This window comes from Leopardus geoffroyi, chromosome D1 (assembly GCF_018350155.1).
Source record: "Leopardus geoffroyi isolate Oge1 chromosome D1, O.geoffroyi_Oge1_pat1.0, whole genome shotgun sequence".
Taxonomy (NCBI): domain Eukaryota; kingdom Metazoa; phylum Chordata; class Mammalia; order Carnivora; family Felidae; genus Leopardus; species Leopardus geoffroyi.
The window spans coordinates 25,622,181-25,642,115 of record NC_059329.1 but is presented as its reverse complement, the minus strand read 5'-3'; the positions used below and the strand labels follow the sequence as shown (position 1 = coordinate 25,642,115).

The following is a 19,935-nucleotide window of genomic DNA, read 5'->3' as shown; positions in this document are numbered from 1 at the left end:
TTCTGAGAGAAGGCACAATTTATTTAGTCAAATTATTTTACAACATAGTCTTCATTGACAGTTGTCAGCTTAACACTTAATATAGTCTTAAAAAAGTCAATGATTACTTGCAAAATTATATATATTTTAATATCTAAAAAATATATTGCATATATAAGGCAGGAACATCCCTTGTATCCACAAGGGAAAGTTTGTTTGTTGTTTTCGAAGTTGTGATTATTGCATTATGGCTATTTACACACATCGCCAAAGCATTAAAGATTTAAATGGATTGCTTTAACCTGCTTGTGCGCACGTGTTAAAGACGGCACAGTGCTTCTCTTCCTAGTAAAGTCAGTGACTTCAACGTCCTGGTTGCTTTTTAGCAATAGTCACATTATGCTTTTTTCAAACCAGCTATAAAAACGTACAAACAGCCCAAATGTACAGATTGACAAAAGATGTACAAATTACATTTAAAAAAATAACAACGACCGATTTGATAGTAAAATTGTATTTGTGACCGAGGTCAACTCGTTTATTTATTCTTTTTACTTTTTTAATTATTTATTTTTAATACTGTGAGATATAGGAAAATAACTCTGCATAATTTATACAGTAAGTTGCCTTCTGATTGGTTGACCCTGGACTGGTGGTCTGACAAACGCACAGCGCTTGCGAATCTGTTTGTGTCTAGAAATCCCTAAGACTTTTCAAAGTTCTGGGACCCACTGTCATTACTTTAAAAAACTATTTAATTCTCTGTCTTTCAGGAATGTCTGCATTTGCATTAACATTTCTTAGATCATATCTTGAGTATTTCTAGAGAGGATGGTCGGCCTAGTGCATGTCGACCACTGGGAGAAATTTTGCAATGCCCATGGCTTCTTAAATACGACACACATGTTCTTTCTTTTAAATTCCAGTTGGGTGAAAACTTCACTGGCCTTCACAACCCATGTTCCAGTTGCCATCCACTGATTTAGGTCCTGCTAAAACACGATTATAAGCTTCCTGCCTCTAGTTTCACTTAGTCTCAAACCAGAGCATAACTGGTTAAGTCCATGATTCTTTAGCATACTGAACCCTACAAGGTCCATGATGAGACCCGTGTATTGATAAGAAACTGCTTTGGTCATAAAAATACAAAGAGAAGGTACAGTTTCTTTCCTAGAACCATGATACAACCATTCCAGTAATCTAAATATTCAACTCAGAAGATGGTAGGAGATTGAGAATCCAAACTGGTGTACTGGCCCAGAAAATGATCCATCTTTTTGTTCAAGGTAGAGGAAGCAAAAGTTACCAACATTTAAAAAAAAAAAAAAAAAAAAAAAGGATTGTCTTTTTAAAGAACAAAGGTTCTATCCAACAAGAAAGAACATCCAGTTTTGTTTTCTCTTCAAGGCCACGTACGTCCTTTGGAGTCCAAAGTATCGCAGGAGGTGTGAGGAATGGGGGCTTCGGGTAGAAGGCCACCGATGATTAAGCTTCTAGTAGTAGCTGCCTAAGTGTGAGGGCACGTGGGTGTTAGGATGGCGGGGGACGTTGGGGTTGGGGTAAATGCCACCCGTGGGGGAGGTCCAGTATTGGGACGCTGCTCCAAAGAAGCTGGAGGAAGTGACAGGCATGGAGGACGGGTGGGGAGGGACAAAGTTCACCTTCTGTTGATGGGCGTGGTAGGAAGGCATATAGGAGATATCAGAAGGGTACTTGTACATGGACGACTCGGTCGGATGCGGCTGCAGAGCCTGGGCGATGCCGTGGAAGTCAAATTTGTAGGCATACCTTTTGCCATGCACTTTGGTCATAATGTTTTTATCATAGTAGTATCTGAGGGCCCGGCTCAGCTTGTCATAATTCATGTTGGGCTTGCTTTTCCGCTCCCCCCAGCGCCTGGCCACCTCATCGGGGTCCGTCATTTTGAATTCCCCGTTGGTCCCCTCCCAGGTGATACAGCTGGCGTTGGCACTGTCGGAGAGTAGCTCGAGGAGGAATTGCCACAGCTGGATCTGCCCGCTTCCTGCAGGCAGTGAGGCAGATGGGAGAAAACAGAGGATCTCAGCCTGGGAGAGCCAGAAGCTCAAGTCCCTAAATGCAAGGATCCTCTCGCCCTTCATAAGAAACCCTTCATTTCCTTTTACATGCAGAATCTACTGATTCCGGCAGCCCCTGTTTTCATTGTTGACTTGCTTTTCTGTTTGTCACTGAGGCTGCCATCATAAGCAAGATTAGACCTTAAGATAGTGTGCCCCAAGGCACACTGGGAAAACTCCCTGTGGGTAATGAGGTGCTGGCTTCCTTAGAACTAGCTGTACGATTTGGGGCAAGATTTTTGAATCTCTTCTTCTCATCTCTGTCTACTGGATGAGGTCCCCCCAGGTATTCCTGTCAGTGTGAAAGGGAGTCGGGGCCAGGAGACCACTGCCAGAGTCACAGGCAGAAGGTGAGGCCCAGGCATCAGGCTGAAGGGACCTGGAATGTTCCTCAGCAGAGCCCTAGTGCTTGGCTCCCAGGTCCAAATCTTACAGAGAAGAGCTGGGGCAGAGAGAAAACTAAGGTGAGAGGGAGCTGGGTGGCTCCTGCTTCCTATCCCAAAACAGGAAGGGCCAGGCACTAAAGAATGGGCCTGCAGAAACTGGTGACAGGAGTCCCCCGGGATGGGAAGGTGCGGGCTTTATTACTGTAAAGTTGCCAGTTAGCTCACATACTTGGTGGTCTTGGTTTGGAACTCATTTGAGAGCTATTCTTAATAACGAACTCTTAAAATACATTGTCAGAGTCATTTTATCGACAACTTTTCAGGGACACATCTCTTTCATAAGGCTGGATAACTGCAACACTTTCTGAAGTCAAGAATAATACGCCTTTGGAACATCTATTTACTTGTGACTTCCGGGAGGACCATAACTGAGAACGCACTGGAATTGCTCGTCTTTCTTCCCCACCCTGCCTTCTTTCCCTACAAAAATTTCTACCTGTGCCATTTATTACTAATCTCAACCTCCATGCATATATGCATGCTAATATATTTGTTTTTCCGAACTAGCCTCAGCTAACGGACATAACTAATAACAACCTAATAACAACACCCAACCTCTCACTTGTACCCTAGAGAAGCAGATGTTGACCATTTCAAGGGAAGGAGTGCAAGTAACTTCCTACTCAGGTGTCTGAACGTAGGACAGAGGTCTCTGTGTGACCTCACAAAGCTATGGAACTTTCTGGAAAGAAAAACCTTCCAGGCCAAAGTAAACTCACCGGGGTTGGCTAGGCGACTGCTGGTCGGGCCCAGGATCTGATATGGATCTGAGGAAGCAAAAAAGGAAATTAGCTTCACTGTTATTGAAAATATAAAAACAACAGCATTAATAATAAGAATACCCCCGGGGTTTATACTTTTATTTCAGTATCATAGAAAAAACTGATTTCAGAAAACTTTACTACTTTTATATGCAGGCCTCAAAGATCTGGGGCATAGTTATAGTTTTCATCCCCATAATTACAGAAACATAGGATACCAGCAGTATCTTTTTTTTTTATTTTCATATTTGGTGTCTAACATTTGTCATTACCGGCAACAGAATCGTGAAACCATATGGAAAGAAGCTGGCTAATACTCAGTCCTAATGAATAAGGTAAAGGATGGCTCGTTAAATGGGTTTAAAGAAAGGTCTAATGATTCTTAGTCTTTTAAGAGCTCTCTACACACGTCTGTTTTTGTGATGTAGCATTAAAAACACGTGCCTGGAAATCAGGCAGCCCGGATTCTAGCCCCAGCTATGTTGCCGACTAACTGATTCACTGGACAGTCTCCGGGTATTGGTTTTCTCATGTGCAAAATGAAAGCGTTGTGCTACTTGACTCCTTAGTTCCCTTCTAGTACCAGATTTGACAAGACTGGCCAGAGTTTGTATTTGAGCTATAAAATGATTATTCTTTATATCTCAGTGTATGTAAAACTTACGTGATTATTTAATTCTAAAAAGAACCTTTGTGATCCTGGTTATGTGAGGCTGGTCTTCCTTTTTTTCAAGGGAGAAAATGGTATAGAGCTGGATCATAACTTGGCCAAGCTGTCAAATGTTTGGTACAATTTTGCTATTTTTGCAAATTGTAATTGCAATTTTGAGAAAATCAACATGATCTTTAGGTTTCTGCTTACAATCATGAATTAACTTGAAGAGTCTTCAAAGCTACCTCGTCTACCCTCTTGCATCCACATATATGTGTCGTAGGTACACAGTATGACAACCAAACTATTTTTGGCAGGTAATGTCTAATTTTGTTATTGTTGAGAATTCTTTAAATCCACTGTGTCAAATCCTGTTTGGTTTGTATTTCAGAGTCAGCAGGCTCTTTCTTAACCTTCCTGATGAAATGTAGGTTAATTCTCTATTGCTCTGCCTTTGGTAGAGATGGGAAACAGTATTTATCTGTCCCGAAGCAAGTGACTTGTCCAGAACTTACTCTCAGCTGTGTCACACAGAGAAGACGCAGAGGTTTGGGAGTGGACACAACAGCTGTCTTCAGATATAGGAAGGCCCTTCCTACAGAACAGGGGGAAAGCTTTCCAGAGAGCAAACTAGAAAGCTTGATGGCAGTTAGAAGGAGGGCGACTTTGGCTCAAATAGTGGAAAGGAGCCTACCGAAACAGTGAACTCGTTACTTATATAAATATTCAAGTAGAGGTGAGGTAATCAAAAGACAAATGTAATAGAAGGATGTTATAGACCTAGTTTCATTCCAAGAGTCTCCCAAGTCCTTTGTTTTAGAAGTTCCCCTGCCTAATTTGTTAAGCTGACCCATTACGGGATGGGGTCATTTCAGAAGACAAGTTGTGTGAAACCTCAAAGGTTTGGACAGCAGCTTGGGAGTCTGAGGCTACAGCTCTAGTTGTCTCATAAACCAGCTGGGTGGTTTTTGGCAAATGACTTGACCTCTCTGGGCCTCAGTTTCTTTATTTTACAACATGAGGCGTTGGATCTTTTAATCTTTACATTTGTTCTATCTCCCATAGTCCATGAGTGTTTACCTGTTCTAGGGCCTGCTACTTGTAATTCACAGAGCGATTACAGCGAGTCAAATACAGACCCTCTCGGAAAGAGAAAACCGAAGACACACACTGTCTATTGTCTCAGCCCTCCTCAGTTGACCACACAGAACCAATGGTTGGATAAGGAGCAAAGGAGAGATTACCGATCACGGACAGGTACCTGGTTGGGGCCTTTGTTCAGTATTCTTACTCATTGCTTGTGCTCCTGCAAGTGGGGGGCCTGCGGCAGGGAAAGAAATACGGTAAGTGGGGTCACTCTGTGTGAGGGAAGAAGAACGTCTTGTTAAATGCCCTCCACAAGGAACACAAATGTGCTTTGTCATTCATTTGTTCATCCTCTCACTCCCTACTCACTTATTCATTTTAGTTTCTAAATATTTATCTGGAATCTACTGGTGCTGGCAGTATTCTTGGGGCTAGAGATTCAGCAATGAACCAGCAGTTCTGGTAGAACTTACCAGAACTTACCATTTTAATGGAGAGACAATGATAAACAACAATAAACATACAGCACAGCATGTCTAATGGTGTTGCCACTGTGAACTGCATTTTTAAAGAGGAAACTTAGAGGTCCTTAATGGGTCACAGGCGCGTCGTGCTTCCATGTTTCGTGAGCTCCCCTCACGGAACCTCTCACATACAGCCTTTCCACTGCTGCCATAGCTTCTCCATCTGAGCTGCTTCTTGCACAGCTTCTGGCTTACTCTGTCTCTTTCCTCACTACTCCCCTTCTTCCCACTGGTCCATCATACGATATTTCGCTGGCTCAATCTTCCGAAACCATTTCACTCCACCGCTGAGATGCCTTGGTGAGTCTTCACCGACTAAAGAATGAAGGTCTACCGTCATACTACCCTTTGTGCCCCTTCCTTCCCTTTCCAGAACGCTTCCCTTTGTGCATCCTAAACTCCAGGAACCTGGAGTCCTCACTGACTCCCAGACACGTCAACCTTGCCATCTTTCCCTGGCCCCCATCTCTCCAAGGAGGGTCTGTCTTCCCCATCTCTGCAGGTCCAAATCCTGCCCCTCTTTTGAGAGCCAACTCAAGTGGTTCCAGGCCCACAGTCCTTCCCTGATATCACCCAGATGGAAAGAACTGTGTGTGTGTGTAACCCCTCTCCCCAGCCTGACAGATTGGCCTGGGTCTGGTTCATCTTTGTGGACCCGAGAGTGCCAAGTCTTGGGCCGAGAATAAACAAACAATGAATTGTTTGAAAGGAAAATTGCATTGAAAGGAATCCTGGTTATTGCTTGGGCATCAGTTGGTCATCTTAACCCCTTCCTGAAAGAAGTCTCTTCACCACTGATTCATATGCTTGACCCTTCGCTTCCTACAGGTAGCAAGGTGGACCCCTTCTGGTTAGGAGTTTATAGTCATTTTTTATCCCTACTCCCTTAATGGGAGATTTTTTGGGTCAGACTTGAGCACAGATTGATGTGTCAGAGCCCTGCCATCTCCTCCTAAGACTACCCTCCACCTCAGCCACTCATGACACCAGGACAGGGATGTTGGTGCGATTAAGTTCCAACACTCAGAGGAGGAAAGTCACGAAGGGCCATTATGACGTAAGTGACTGGGTCCAAATCCAGGGACCTTGCATTCATAGAACCCAGTCCTGAGAAGGCTTCGCACTTCAAAAATTCTGAAACCAAATGCGATGCAACAAAACAGAAGGGTCTGAATGAAAATCCCATACCGTCTTTCAAGGAGCAGATATCACCAGCAGGCCTTAAATTGGCAGTTCATTTGGATGTCCTCCCCCAAAGCAGGACAACAAATGTTCACCCCGTCCTGCTCTATCTCATCGTCCTGTTCTCCACCCCCCTGTTTGTAGAAAAAATGTTTTCCTCCAAATAGTAGCGTGACATTTACTTACTTTTGTTGAGGCCAGAATTCATGTTATTGCCCCATCCTCCTCTCCTGACTGAGTCGTAAGAAGGGTCTGATGAAAAACAACAGGGAGAGATATGTCAGCATCTCCTGCTTTGCAGAAAGGTGGCACGAGGATTCTCTTTTAGCGATCAGGAGAAATTCAATTTAGTCAGCAATGCCTTCGTCAGCCTGACTAAGTTCCGGAAGCGAGGGTATGGGTGGGAAGGAACATGAATACTGACTGAAAGCTGAAGGAACAGGAAAAATCCTGAATGTGAAGTCAGAGGATTGGTTCCAGTTCTGTCCCTGCCGCCATTTGTTGTGGGACCTTGAATGAATCATTAGGCTTCCCCAAGCGTCAACCTTCTCTAACATGGACAGACAGGAACATGTACACGATTTATCTACCTTAAGGAATTAGGGTAATGTTGGGAACTGCAGGTCTGTGTTCCCCCTCCCCCACTGGCCCCCATATTCACATGTGGATATCTCATCCCCTATGTGATGTGGTGACACTAGGAAGTGCAGGTTTGGGGGATAATTGGGTCATGAGGCTGGAGCGCTCAGGAGTGGGGTCAGTGCCCTTATAAGAAGAGGCCGGAGAGCTGGCTTGTTTTCTTCTGGTTACATGAGGATACGAGAAGTCAACGGTCTCTAATCCAGACGAAAACTCTCACCAGAACCCCGCCCTGCTGGCACCTTAATCTCGGACTTGAGCCTCTAGACACATAGTAAATAAATACCTATGATTTATAAGCCACTCCGTCTATGGGACTTTGTTGCAGTGGCCTGAACGGAGGCAGGTGATAATCAAACGAGATAACGTGTGTGAGGTAGCTTATAAATCTTTGTACGCATATAAATTAATACAAGTTTAGAAAGAAAAAACTTGTCTACAGTTGTATAACAAGGTCCTTTAAGCAGCTCTGAAGAGATGGGCCATGTCCAATGCCCTCCACAAGGGCCCATGGTGTTCCTAAAGGCCGATTCCAGCTCCTGGCATCAGCACGCTGATGCCAGTGGCAATGGCTCAGGGGTGTCAGCACATTACAGACTCTCCATGCTTTTCCAAGAGTAGTGGAGAAGCCTGGGCCCGATGACCACAGAGAAGGGGAGGAGGCCAGAGGTGTGGCTGAAAAGGGGGCAGGACCAAGAAATGAGGACATGGAGAAATGCTTCCCGCCTGAAAGGGCCTAAAGCCTTGCTCCCAGGTTGCCCTGGGGAGCATTCCATTGAGCCGGAACCTTTTGTGGTCCTCACCACTTTCCCCAAAGAGTCCACAAGCCTCCATAACCATGTTCAGACCTTGCATAACTAACTGGCTGGAAGCTTCTTCTCTTCCTTTCTCAATGAGGGGATCCCCATTGCGATATTGAACAGGAACAGCAGAAGACCTTAAGGATTCAGAATTAGGACTTTCAAAGTCTTTCCATGAACAACAACAAAAAACCCCGTAAAAGCCACCCGAACAAATGAAGCAAAACCTCATCAAACAACAGCCTGGCAGGGGTGAGACCCAAACCATCCTCCTCCACCCCTTCGGAGCCTCTTGAACAAATTAAAATAAGAACCGAGAAGATGGATGGGCTCAGTCGACTGCTTGTTCGCATCGGTCATGGCTAAGAAGAACCAAAAGACAAGGACCGGTTTCTTGTGGCAAAACCCACGTGTGGATGCACATTCTGCCTGGCTCTGGCAGAGCCAGCCCAGTTTTTAAATTCCCATCTGTAGCAGCTGGCATGAAAAGCAAAACAGAAAGTGAGAAAGATGGGGATGGGGATAAAGGACAGAGAAGGGGACAAAAGAGAGACAAAGCTCAACCTGCTGAAGTCGTCTGTTTTTATTTTTATTTGGCAGCCCCCCCACCCCTGCCACCCCACAATTCCTCCTGACAACGGATTCTTCCTCTTGCCTAAAAACAAAACAAAGCAAAACCAAACCAAAATCCCAACTTGTTTACAAGCCTGGAATGAGGTGGGGAGCTCATGAGCATTTTCTGGGATGTCTTGCAGGTGCCCACAGAGCGTGTGCAGTGCCAGGAAGCAGAAGGAAAGGCGAGATTCTTCAAGATTTCTCTTTGGGGGTGGGGGCGGGGGTGGGGGGCGGAGACCAAATGCTGGTCAGGCCTCCAGCAACTTACAGCTGACTCTGGAACAACACTTGGACTGCACAGGTCCACTTATACATGGATCGTTTCCGGTATCGTACTATACACATATTCTCTCTTTCTTGTGGTTTCCTTAATATTTTCTTTTCTCTAGCTTACTTCATTGTAAGAATACAGCATATAAGAGACATAACGTACAAACCATGTGTTAAGCGACTGTTTCATGCGAATGGTAAGGCTTCTGGTCAACAGTAGACTATTCGCAGTTAAGCTTTTGAACAGTCGGAAGTTAGACACTGGTTTCGGACAGTGCGGAGCCCTCGTGTTGTTCAAGGGACAGTCGTAACTGGGAGTCTGTCCTGCATTGTATTCCGTGCGTGGCCAGAGCCTGGATGTGAAGTAATATGGAACAAGTTCCCCATCCCTGCATATTGAAATAGGAGGAGACGAGCAAGATGGCGGGGAAATACAGGCCACGTGTCAAAGGAGTGGTGGCGATATTAGGGTCCACTGGCGGTTAAGGAGGGAGAGGTGAGTGTAACTGGGGCCGTCTGACTTGAGTGAGACCTCTCTGGGGAGAAGAGAGGGAGCAGTCACCACGTTCAAGGCCGTGGTGACAGCAGCCAGCCAAGTGAGATTGTGGGTGTGTGGCACCACCATGAAAAAGGGTGTGGTGGAGAATGGAGCTTGTGGGGAGGTGTGGGATGGATGGGAGCACCTGGGGAAGGAGGCGATTCTCATAGGAACAGAACAGAAAGTGGGATCGAAAGTGACAAGTTCACGCAAAAAGAAAAAAAAAAAATCAGTAAGTTCCAGGAACTGGTGTGTGTCATCCACAGTTCTGACTCGACTTATGATTTACTGCACTGATAAGATCTCTGTCTCAAAGTTTACTTATTGTTTTCTTCGTCAATCATTATTCTACTGAAGGCTTCCACCCTATCTGAAAGCTATGTTATATCCATTCCGAAGACCCGATTATGGCCACAGCTATAATTACCATCGACTTATCAACTTTGCCTCCTGTTCTTTTACGGCCCCTCCAGGAACACAGCAAGCACACCAAGGTTACAGAATGCATGGGTGAGTTCCCGCTAACCACCCGAGGGTGGGTGATGGCTGGATTCTTCTCTAACTCCAAGTGCCCAATCCCGGTGTGAAGCTGATGCTTTATCAGAAAAGTGTTTGGTAACCCCATCTTTCCTGCAATGCCTCAGGGGCTGTGGAAGGCTGCTGTGGGGTGCAATTCTCCCACTGCCCCACCGCAGGGGGAAAGCCTGGCTGCAAAGACTTTCGAAGACCTAACCAACCCCGGAAAGGAAGTGACAGAAACAGAGAGGCCGCCAGCAATCAGCCTGTGCATTTAACAGAGAAATAAATAGCAAGAGGCATCAGCCACCAGCTGGTGTCTTTAGCCAATGGTCTCAACTGTCCCAGAGCAGAGTGTGAAATCAGGGCAACACGGACCACGAGGCCCCTCCCTTTTGCTTTTTCATTCCTATCTCCTGGCCTGGAAAGTCCTCCCACTGGCACCTGCGTCCACAAAGGACCCCCTGGGCCCGTTTACTGAGGAGTTTCACAAATGTACTCTTTGGGCGCGGGGGTTCGTGGGGACAGCTGCTACATGTAACATTTACATGAAAACCAGTGTTTTTGGAGTAAGTCCTATTGTAAAGACAAAGCATGACGCTGGAGAAGACCCAGGCCCTGAACCAGGGTCTGGCACTCTGCCTTAGAGTGCTGAAGAACCAGGCGGCCTTGCGGATTAAATGAGATATCCAGGGAAACGCTTAGCACAGTGAGAGCGTGGAGACAGCCTCGGTACATGTTGGCAAGTAATATCATTATCGGCATCATTAGCATACGCCTAAGAAACGTTTAGCCCCAGAGACATGTTCTCTAGCCCTACCCGATACCCATTAACTTCTCCCCTCCCCCACCCCCTTACTCGGTTCTTATTTTTTCCACTTATCGCCTAATTTCATCACTCACTCATATTTGTGGTTTCTGGTCTGCATCTCCTACCCGAACGTCAGGCCCACAGGGGTGGCAATCTTTCTTCTGTTCCCTGATGTAACCGAGCACCTAGACCAGCGTCCCACACAGAACAAGCACACAGTAATTCTTTTAATGAATGAATAAATAAGGCCAATATTTTGTCCTTGCCAAAGATACGCGCTTCCTCTTACTGTTTGCTATTTCACTAGCTGAAGAGAATTCAAGGCCCCTACGCTGACTTTCCTTAGGTGGTTCGAGTCTGGGTGACGAAGCGTATAGGGACGTGAGCCCTGTGTGCCCTCGGGGCATAAAGGACAACAGTGCACGTACTACAAGGCATAGGCCAAAACCTTGTCCCCACAGGGAAGTCAAGGAGCGGACACCATACATCTACATGCCTGCATTTTACTTTACGTAGTTTTAAACAATGTTGTTGAAATGAGGGTTTGTGTGTGTGTGTGTGTTTTTTTTTTTTTTCTCCTGAAAGTCACACAAGGGAAAACCTAGCAGTGTGGTCAGCTCTAGCTCCAGACACACAAACAGAAATATGTCTGTAACTGAAATGGAAAAGCCTGGACCGGGGAGTTAACCCAGCGACTCACATTTCTATGCAAACACCAACCCTTCCTGGGCCCGATGCCTGGCTGTGTCAGAGCCCCTGACCCCTGCGGCCAGCCAGCTCAGGGAAAATTCTCTCGTAGGGTGTTCCGGGTCCACATAGCAGCTTGAGTGGGCACCAAGCCCCGCCTCCACCCCACAGCCCCCAAATGTGTGTGCTGTCTGCGTTCCGAGAACTGTCTTCTTTTCTTTTCTTTTTTTTTCTTAACGTATTTTCTATTATTTGTTTATTTTTGAGAGAGAGAGAACCAGTCGGGGAGGGGTAGGGAGAGACAGGGACAGAGGGCCCCAAGTGGGCTCTTTGCTGACAGCAGACAGCCCAACGTGGGGCTTGAACTCACCAACCATGAGATCCTGCCCTGAGCCAAGGTCAGATGCTTAACCAACTGAGCCAGCCAAGGGCCCCTGAGAACTGTCTTCTGAAAAGACATGCTAAGGTAGCAGCAGAGGGCCCAGCGTTCAAAAATGTGAACATTCGGGACCAGCAGACCGGTGGACGATCTTCTAACAGGTGGCAGATGGCCTTATCAGCAGAAAAATCACCCAGACTCTGGCAAACTCACTCTCTGGCTTCATAGAATACTAAGATGGCAAATCTCATTGTGATTCCTTTTCAGAGAAGTCACCCAAAGGGCTCCAGCTGGAGCCCATGGTTTCAGGCAGCCCTAAAATCAATTTTTGCCAAAGCAGAGAGGGACCAGAAGCTTGTTCTGGAGACTCTGGGCGTTACTGGGCATTGTCGATAATTCAGCCTCACGTATATAATGGCCTGAACAGTATCTCCATTATGTGATACTCAGTGTGGCTGAATCTGACACTAAATGGCCTCTCAGAATTCAGGAGAGCCTCCCGGAATAGGGAAATATGAGCATGGAGATTTTTGGTTTTTTTCTGAAAAGTCCCTGTTGGAAGGGGAAAGCTTTTTCTGGACATGACCTTCTCATAGACATCCCAGTGTTAACTCCGTTTCTGTGTGAAGCTTTTAAATGGGTCCTAGAAATCTGGCCAACTGACTCAGGAAAGAAAGTTTCTTTCTGCTCTGACGCCCACGGTTGGCTGTCTGAAGGCCTAACGGACCAGGGAACACGCAACCCTCCACTTTGTCATGACCTCACCCGGAGGCCCACGATGCAGTGACACCAGCACACAAGAGCCTCTCTCTTTATCCCTCACGACACGAGGCCACGCTGTTACTTGATGGAAAGAGATGAATTTTCCCTGAAACTTCTCTTCGGATTTCTGGTTTTGCCGCTGAAGCATCTGGCAGCACCTAGCCCTGTTTATCCGTGGAGAGCCCGGCTTCTGAATGTAGACCTTTCAGCTGAAGAATGGACAAGGCTGTTCACGCTTAGAGCAGAGGCTTCTCTCAGTCAGATCCATACTTCCTTTCTCGAAAGAGTGAGGATGCCAGAGGAGACCCAGAGCCCTGAACTACCCAGGAAAAAGCCAAGCCCGCCAGAAGAAGATACATCCCCTAGACGCTCCCAGGGAAGAACCATGTGGGGGGGAAGAACCATGTGGGGGGGAAGAACCATGTGGGGTGCCCCCAAAGAAGGGGGCAACCTTCTTTGTTGTTGGGAGAAGTCTGGGCCAGACGATCCTCCAAAGCCCCTTCTCCCTGTGAGGTCCTGGGCTCTTCTGACGGGCCCAGTCTCTGAGAAGCAGGCCCTACTGACCAATGACCCAACTCGGGCTGCTTTCTTCCCGGCTCTTCTTTGTGTTGCCTTTGACGCTGCCCCCTACTGGTGAAAGCCTGCTCTGCTTCCTGAACCTTCCCAACCCCCACCTCAGAACCGGCTTCTCGGCCGCCACTGTCTCCATGATAACGCCTGCCAGCGACCCTGCCAGATGTCTGACCTTCTGGCCTGGCTCTCCCACTTCAAACACAGTGAGCGGGCAACTAACACCTGAGCAGTGGCTGTTTATGCAGGACACAGGAAGTCCCTGTGAAGGTGTCCTTTTCCTGTGGTAAGCCTTGGGGCTTCTCCAGGGCTTATGACACAATGTTTAGAAGCAGTTGGCCTCTGGGGACGCCTGGGTGGCTCAGCCGGTTAAGCGTCCAACTTCAGCTCAGGTCATGATCTCACGGCTCGTGTGCTTGAGCCCCACGTTGGGCTCTGTGCTGACAGCTCAGAGCCTGGAGCCTGCTTTGGATTCTCTCTCTCTCTCTCTCTCTCTCTGCCCGTCCCCCACTCATGCTCTATCTCTCTCTGTCTCTCAAAAATAAATAAATGTACACAGTCGGTTAAGCGTCCGACTTCAGCCAGGTCACGATCTCGCGGTCCGTGAGTTCGAGCCCCGCGTCAGGCTCTGGGCTGACGGCTCAGAGCCTGGAGCCTGTTTCCGATTCTGTGTCTCCCTCTCTCTCTGACCCTCCCCGTTCATGCTCTGTCTCTCTCTGTCCCAAAAATAAATAAACGTTGAAAAAAAAAATTAAAAAATAAATAAATAAATAAATAAATAAATGTAAAAAAAAATTTTTTTTTATTAAAAAAAAAAAAGAAGCAGCAGTTGGCTCTAGGTTCAGATCCTCACTCTGCCATTGTACTCTGCTGGGTGATTCTTGTCAAAAGGTTACTCTGTTTTTTTGAACCTCAGGTCCTTCTTTTCTCAAAAAGATGAGGAACACATGCTTTATAGGATTCCTCTGGGGAAACAAACAATTGATGAACAGCAACTTAAAAATATACACCATACACCTGTAGCTGAGTCAATCTTCCTTGCACCGCTAAAATGTTTATCTGGAGAGTGGAGGTTAAAAAGTTCATCAAGGAAGGCCTTGGAAAGGAAGAGAAACCATAAAGGAGAAGAAATAGTTCCATTCCTGTGCTCCTGAATCAGGGATCCCCAAGTTGGAATCAAGTGTGGCTCTCTCTCTCTCTCTCTCTTTCTCTGTTTTTTAATGTTTATTTATTTTTCAGAGACAGAGACAGAGACAGAGAGAGAGGGAGGAGCAGAGAATCCAAAGTGCGCTCCTGCTGACAGCAGAGAACCCAATGCAAGGCTCGAACTCACCCACTGTGAGATCATGTCCTGAGCTGGAAGTCGGACGCTTAACCGACTGAGCCACCCAGGCGCCCCAAGTGTGGGCTCTCTTTTGAAACAAGAAATGCTTTAGCCTGGACCGTTGTGTGAGAGACACCGCCCTAGAAGATGGCGAGGGGCAGTGGCTATGGGCTGCCTGCTGGTACAGTAGGCTTAGGTGTTAAGAGTCTAGCATCAACCCAATGGCCAGCAACTCTAGGTCCCCGCTTGGCCAGCCTCGATGCTCAGAGCTGTGTCCTCACCTCACTTCAACCCGTTCTATAGGGGCAGCCTCGCCTTCACCTCAGTGGCATCTTATGTTCCAAAGAGCAACAGAAGATCTTGGCTTCCACTGAGACCTCAGGAGGAGGGAAATATCTAGGGAAGGCTTTCCTCAAACTTGGAACTCACAGAAAAAAAAACATCCTGGATCAGATTTCCTCTGCTCAAGGATCTTGTCCTGGAATCCAAACAGCCCCTCAGCCTCAGAACCAGCCCCGCTGTGTGGAGCATAATGGAGGTACTGTTTAAGATATTATATGTGCGAAGGGAAAAAAGGACATATGAGAAAAATGCCTGAAAAAAAAATGGATGGTTTTTAAATACGAAAAGTTTGGAAAGGCGAGTGGCGCATTCGCCAGGCGCGGCCTTGCCATAGTCACGTGACTCTCCCTGCTGAGCCTGGACCCTTCCTTCACTTTGTTTCTCCCATGGGCTCTGTGTCTGAACGACACTGGAGTCTAAATGACGTATTTATTTTGATAAGGCCTCAAAGTGGGATTTTTGGGGCCAGCCTTATGTGGAAAAGCAATCCACACTGACTAGATTAATTGGGTGTTTGCCCACATTCCCCTCCACATTGGGCCATGTAGACACAACTGAAGTGCAAGGCTTTTGGTCAAACCTGCCTCAGGTTTTAAAAGGCTTCCAAGTAGGAACAAGAAACGCTAACAGTTCACTTAGGGCTTGAACTTGGGCATCATTTTCTTTTCAAGGCTCTCTGGTGAGAGTCTGATGTTCATTGTTCTTCCTTGTTCTGTCTTCTTGCGAATTCTTCGTATCCCCCTTTGCCTGGCGGTAATCATTTGGAAGAGAGGGCCTGTGTCTTCCTTGCCTTTGTTTTCCTCGCCCGCTCCAAGATTCCTCCCCTCCCCAATACCAGCTTATTGGACTTCATCGATATCTCCTATCCCACAACACATTCGTTCGTTCAGCCAAATTTTATTGAGAGTCTGCTACTCTGCAAGACACTGCTCTACGTGCTGAGAATAGTGACGGCTCGATGCACATCCCTGCTCTGTGGAGCTTACATTCAAAACCAACAGCAAACTACATCGTATAGGAGAAGGTGGTGAGTGCTGTGGAGAAAAGGAAAACACTGAGAGAGAAATAGACAGCCCAGCGGTGGGGAGGGCCTCGCCGAAAATACGTAATTGGAGCAAAGCCTTGAGCTGTCTAATGTCGTGAAAATAGAGCTCTCCCCAGCACCATCGTGTTCTCAGGAAGAGCGACCAGACGGGCCTATGTTGATCTGAAAGCCCTCCTGGAAAGTCAATGCCCTTTTACTAGTTCTTTGGTCAGTGAGAATTACTCTGTGTCGGAAGACAGCGAAATCAGTGAAAAAAAAAAAAACCTGACAGTGTTCTTTTGACATTTGGGTGAGGGCAGTAAAAGGTGAGAGTCTAGTCCAGGAAAGAGTTCACCAATTTCTGCATATGTAGAATCAGGGTAATTGGTAACGCTAGGGTCTCAGCCTCACGTGGACTTAGGATTGCCATTCAGATCCAGAAACTTAAAATCCCAACACTGCGATTTGCCTTTTGACCTGCATCTGAAATGGTTCTCTGGGGCCAGTGTAGGACAAGTGGACAGGTCAGTTCATTGTGAAGGAATACTCCACCTTTGTGGCCCGGCAGGTAAGCACGAAATGCTCTCATCCCTGAGTCCTGTATCCACACAACGAAAACACGGTAGTTAAAGAAGAAGAACCATCACTTCTTGGTAGGTGGAATGCGATCTCACTTATATAATAAAATCAGAGGCTTCTTTTCAGACTGGAAGAGACCTCAGACATTATCTAAACCAGACATGCAAATTAGCACAGGCCTGGAGGCCCAAAGCCTGAGAGAAAGCATATGTGGCCGTATAAGAATTTTAATAGAAATTGAAAGTATGACTCATAGCATAAAAACTGCCATTCTCTAAACTCCCCTAGGATATTGGGCAGGACTGATAATTATTCTGCCGGCAGGCCAAAGACTTTCTAAGCTCACAGATTTTTCAAAATTATACCAAGAATGATTTTCATCTCTTTGGACAAGTAGTACCTAAATCTTATCAAGCATAAGGTCGTTTGTGGTATTAGTAAGTGCACCTAAAGATTTTCATTAGAAGGAATTCAATAACTTCTCTTTAATCTGTTCCAAGCAGGGAAACAGCTCACTGCAATTAGAAGAACTCTGGGTTGGGGTTCAGAACTCCGTCATTTGCTTCCCATCTCTGCTGGTGACCAGCTGCAAGGGACTTAATCTCTCTGAATCTCAGTTAACCTATCTGTAAAAGGTAGGTACTGGGTGGGGGGGGGGGGGGGGGCTGATTCTTCTAAATTTCAGAGTTTGGAAACCAAAGGGCCCTTTTAAACCCCACTGGGTTCTACTGAGGAGAAATGAGATCATGTATGTGAAAATGCTTTACATACTCCAAAGTGTCCTATAGAATCATAGCCACTATCCTGTTCTGCTATCCTGTTCCAGAGTTTAATTCATTGGAGATAGGAAGTTAATCTTTCTGTGTCAACCAAAGCTAATTTCTTTTGGTTCTGTCTTTAGTGAAGCATAAGGATTGAGTAAATATTGAATTAGATTGTCAAAGACTGGATTTTTCGTCTCCAGTGAACCCATCAACTGGGTCCATCCATCTGTCAATGATATTTACCAAACATCCTGGAAAAGAGGACGTAGGACCAAACTCACAATTCGACACTACGAGGTAATCTTGTAATTAGGTAATTAGGTTCATAGTTTGTGAGTGTGGTCAGGGTTTGAGAGGAGATCGTAGTCTTGGGGAGTAAGGAAGAAATAACTTGGAAGAAGGTGGGGCTTGAAATGGGCTTTGAAAGGTGTGTCGAATTTTAATAGACAAAGTAATAATACCACTTAACTACCACTTCCTCTTTAGAGTATGCCTGACACAAGAATCTGAGCTTTATCAAGGAGGCATGTTTAAACTTTTTATTGACCCTCCCATGTGAGAGCTTACAAATCCCCGAGATGAGAGAGGAAAAGCCCACACAAGTCCTGGTTAGTGTTTCTAGCTGTACTCTTTCTTCCTCAAAGACTTGATCTTTTCCCCAAAGGCTCTTTCATGAGAAATAAGTTCTTTATTTACTTATATAGGAGCTTCTCTAAACTGAGTAAGTTGTTAACATCTATACAAAGAACTTGGGAAAAGCTTTTATATTAAAATAACAAACGATGCTATCGATGTCTTGGCTTTTCACTAGAAGATGCCCCAAACCCCTACACCTCTATCTGGCAGGAAAGAAGCTGCTCTCTCTCTCTCTCTCTCTCTCTCTCTCTCTGGAGAGAGAGAGAAGATGGAATTTGTCTTATAAGCATGAGACTAAGCAAGCTTCCTTCAAAGACTTTCCAATAACTACTTCCTCCAAACAATCTCCCTGTATAATTTCTGTATCAGTATATTTTGCAAAACAAATGCATTTGGAATATTTTGTTTTGAGGTGGCCACGAGTAGGTCCTCTGGAGCCCTTCTGGACTTCCTATTTTCTTTCCAAAGTACTTTGGGAACTCACTACTCAAAATAGCCACAGGGGTCACTTCTAGTTTCTATTATTAACCAAGACCACATGGCAATAGAAATGGAGTTACATCAACCAAGGCCAATTTCATTTTGAGTCGTAGCTCTGTTATCTGGAATGGGATGAAATGTCTGAGTCAAAGTGAAACTTGGTAGACATGAGAGGCCTAAAATAGCAAGAGGCAAGAGTCTGGAGATGAATTGGAGATTCAGAACTTGAATGGCCCACTTAGTCAGTGTGAGATCCTACCGAGAAACTGGCATTAACTGGGGTGGGAGCTGCACCCCACTGGGCACTGCCATGGGAGGTCCCTCCCCAGTGGCAGGGGAGGAGTTGTTGTCTGGCCGAGGGATTGAAAGGGTGCTTTTGAGATCAAGTGGCCTCCAAATACTTTCCCACAGCCTTGCACCTTTCCTCTTTCCCCCTCCTAGGTTTATTTAAAGCCATTTTCTCTTCTTAAAATGCAGCAGAGCTCATCCCTTCATTGTCATCAGTCATTAACGTTACTGGGCAAGTTGGTGCTGATTGGGTTCTTGATTTCTCCAGGGAGCATCTAAGAGCAGCTTCAATAAACATATAGACAAAAGACATGCCCAAGGAGGGCAGGAAGGCCAACGTGGGAGTTTGAAAGCAGTGAGGACCAGGACCAGGGTCCTGAGTGTGCCTTTGGGCACAGGGACAGGAAAAGGCCAAAACTGTGGTGGCAGAAAGGGTGTTGATGCAGAGCAAGGAAGGCACACTTCTTCTCCCTTAAGTATTCAAATAAAGCTCCGGCTCCCCATGGTGGGGTGATGTCAGGGGACAAGATTTCGGAAGCAATGGAAAGCACTCATTCTAAGAACACAAATCTCTCAGCTCTGACTTCATCCCGGGCCCCTTCGCCCGGCACAGGTACACAGGAATTGAGAAGGGTGTGTGGGGTGGGGTGGCTGGAGGGTCCTGGCACATGTCTTCAAAATGCTCACAGGCATTCTGGTATCTTTCTTTCTCCTCCTTGAGAACCATGGGCCAATGAAGCTTATAGAGGCAAGGGATTGCTTACTGGTTGTGATTTGAGGGACGTTTCACAAATAGATTTATTAGACTGGTATCTATTCACCCTCATTCTAAAAATTACGTCTGTGGGGTGCCTACATGGCTCAGTAGGTTAAGTGTCCAACTCTTGATATTGGCTCAGGTCGTGATCTCGGTCGTGGGATTGAGCCCTGCCATTGGGCTCCACACTGAGTGTGTAGCCTGCTTAAGACTCCCTCTCCCCCGCCTCCTTCCTCTCAAAATAAATAAACAAACACCAAAAAAATTAAGATTAAGTTTGTTGCCATCCTTATCGATTGGCCTAGTATTCCATAATATATCGTTTCCTTGTCTAGATCTCTTCTCTTTTGCCTTTATTCTTTTAAATGTAATATTGAATACAAAAGAACGTGTAATGTCATGGAAATCGTAAAGCATATTAATGAAAA

At 46.0% G+C, this 19,935-nt stretch overlaps 1 protein-coding gene across 5 annotated transcripts in view; it reads right to left on the bottom strand.

Annotated features, from left to right (window-relative positions):
* The window catches only part of FLI1 (Fli-1 proto-oncogene, ETS transcription factor), a 130,380-nt gene continuing 110,445 nt past the window's right edge, over positions 1–19,935 (bottom strand). For all 5 annotated transcript variants that reach the window (XM_045483447.1, XM_045483448.1, XM_045483451.1 and 2 more), the window contains 4 exons: positions 6,913–6,978; positions 5,196–5,255; positions 3,241–3,288; positions 1–2,002 (listed from right to left, as the gene is read on the bottom strand). In XM_045483447.1, the coding sequence (XP_045339403.1) occupies positions 1,473–2,002; positions 3,241–3,288; positions 5,196–5,255; positions 6,913–6,978 (704 nt within the window). In that variant the 3' untranslated portion in view covers positions 1–1,472. The remainder of the gene's footprint in view (positions 2,003–3,240; positions 3,289–5,195; positions 5,256–6,912; positions 6,979–19,935) is intronic.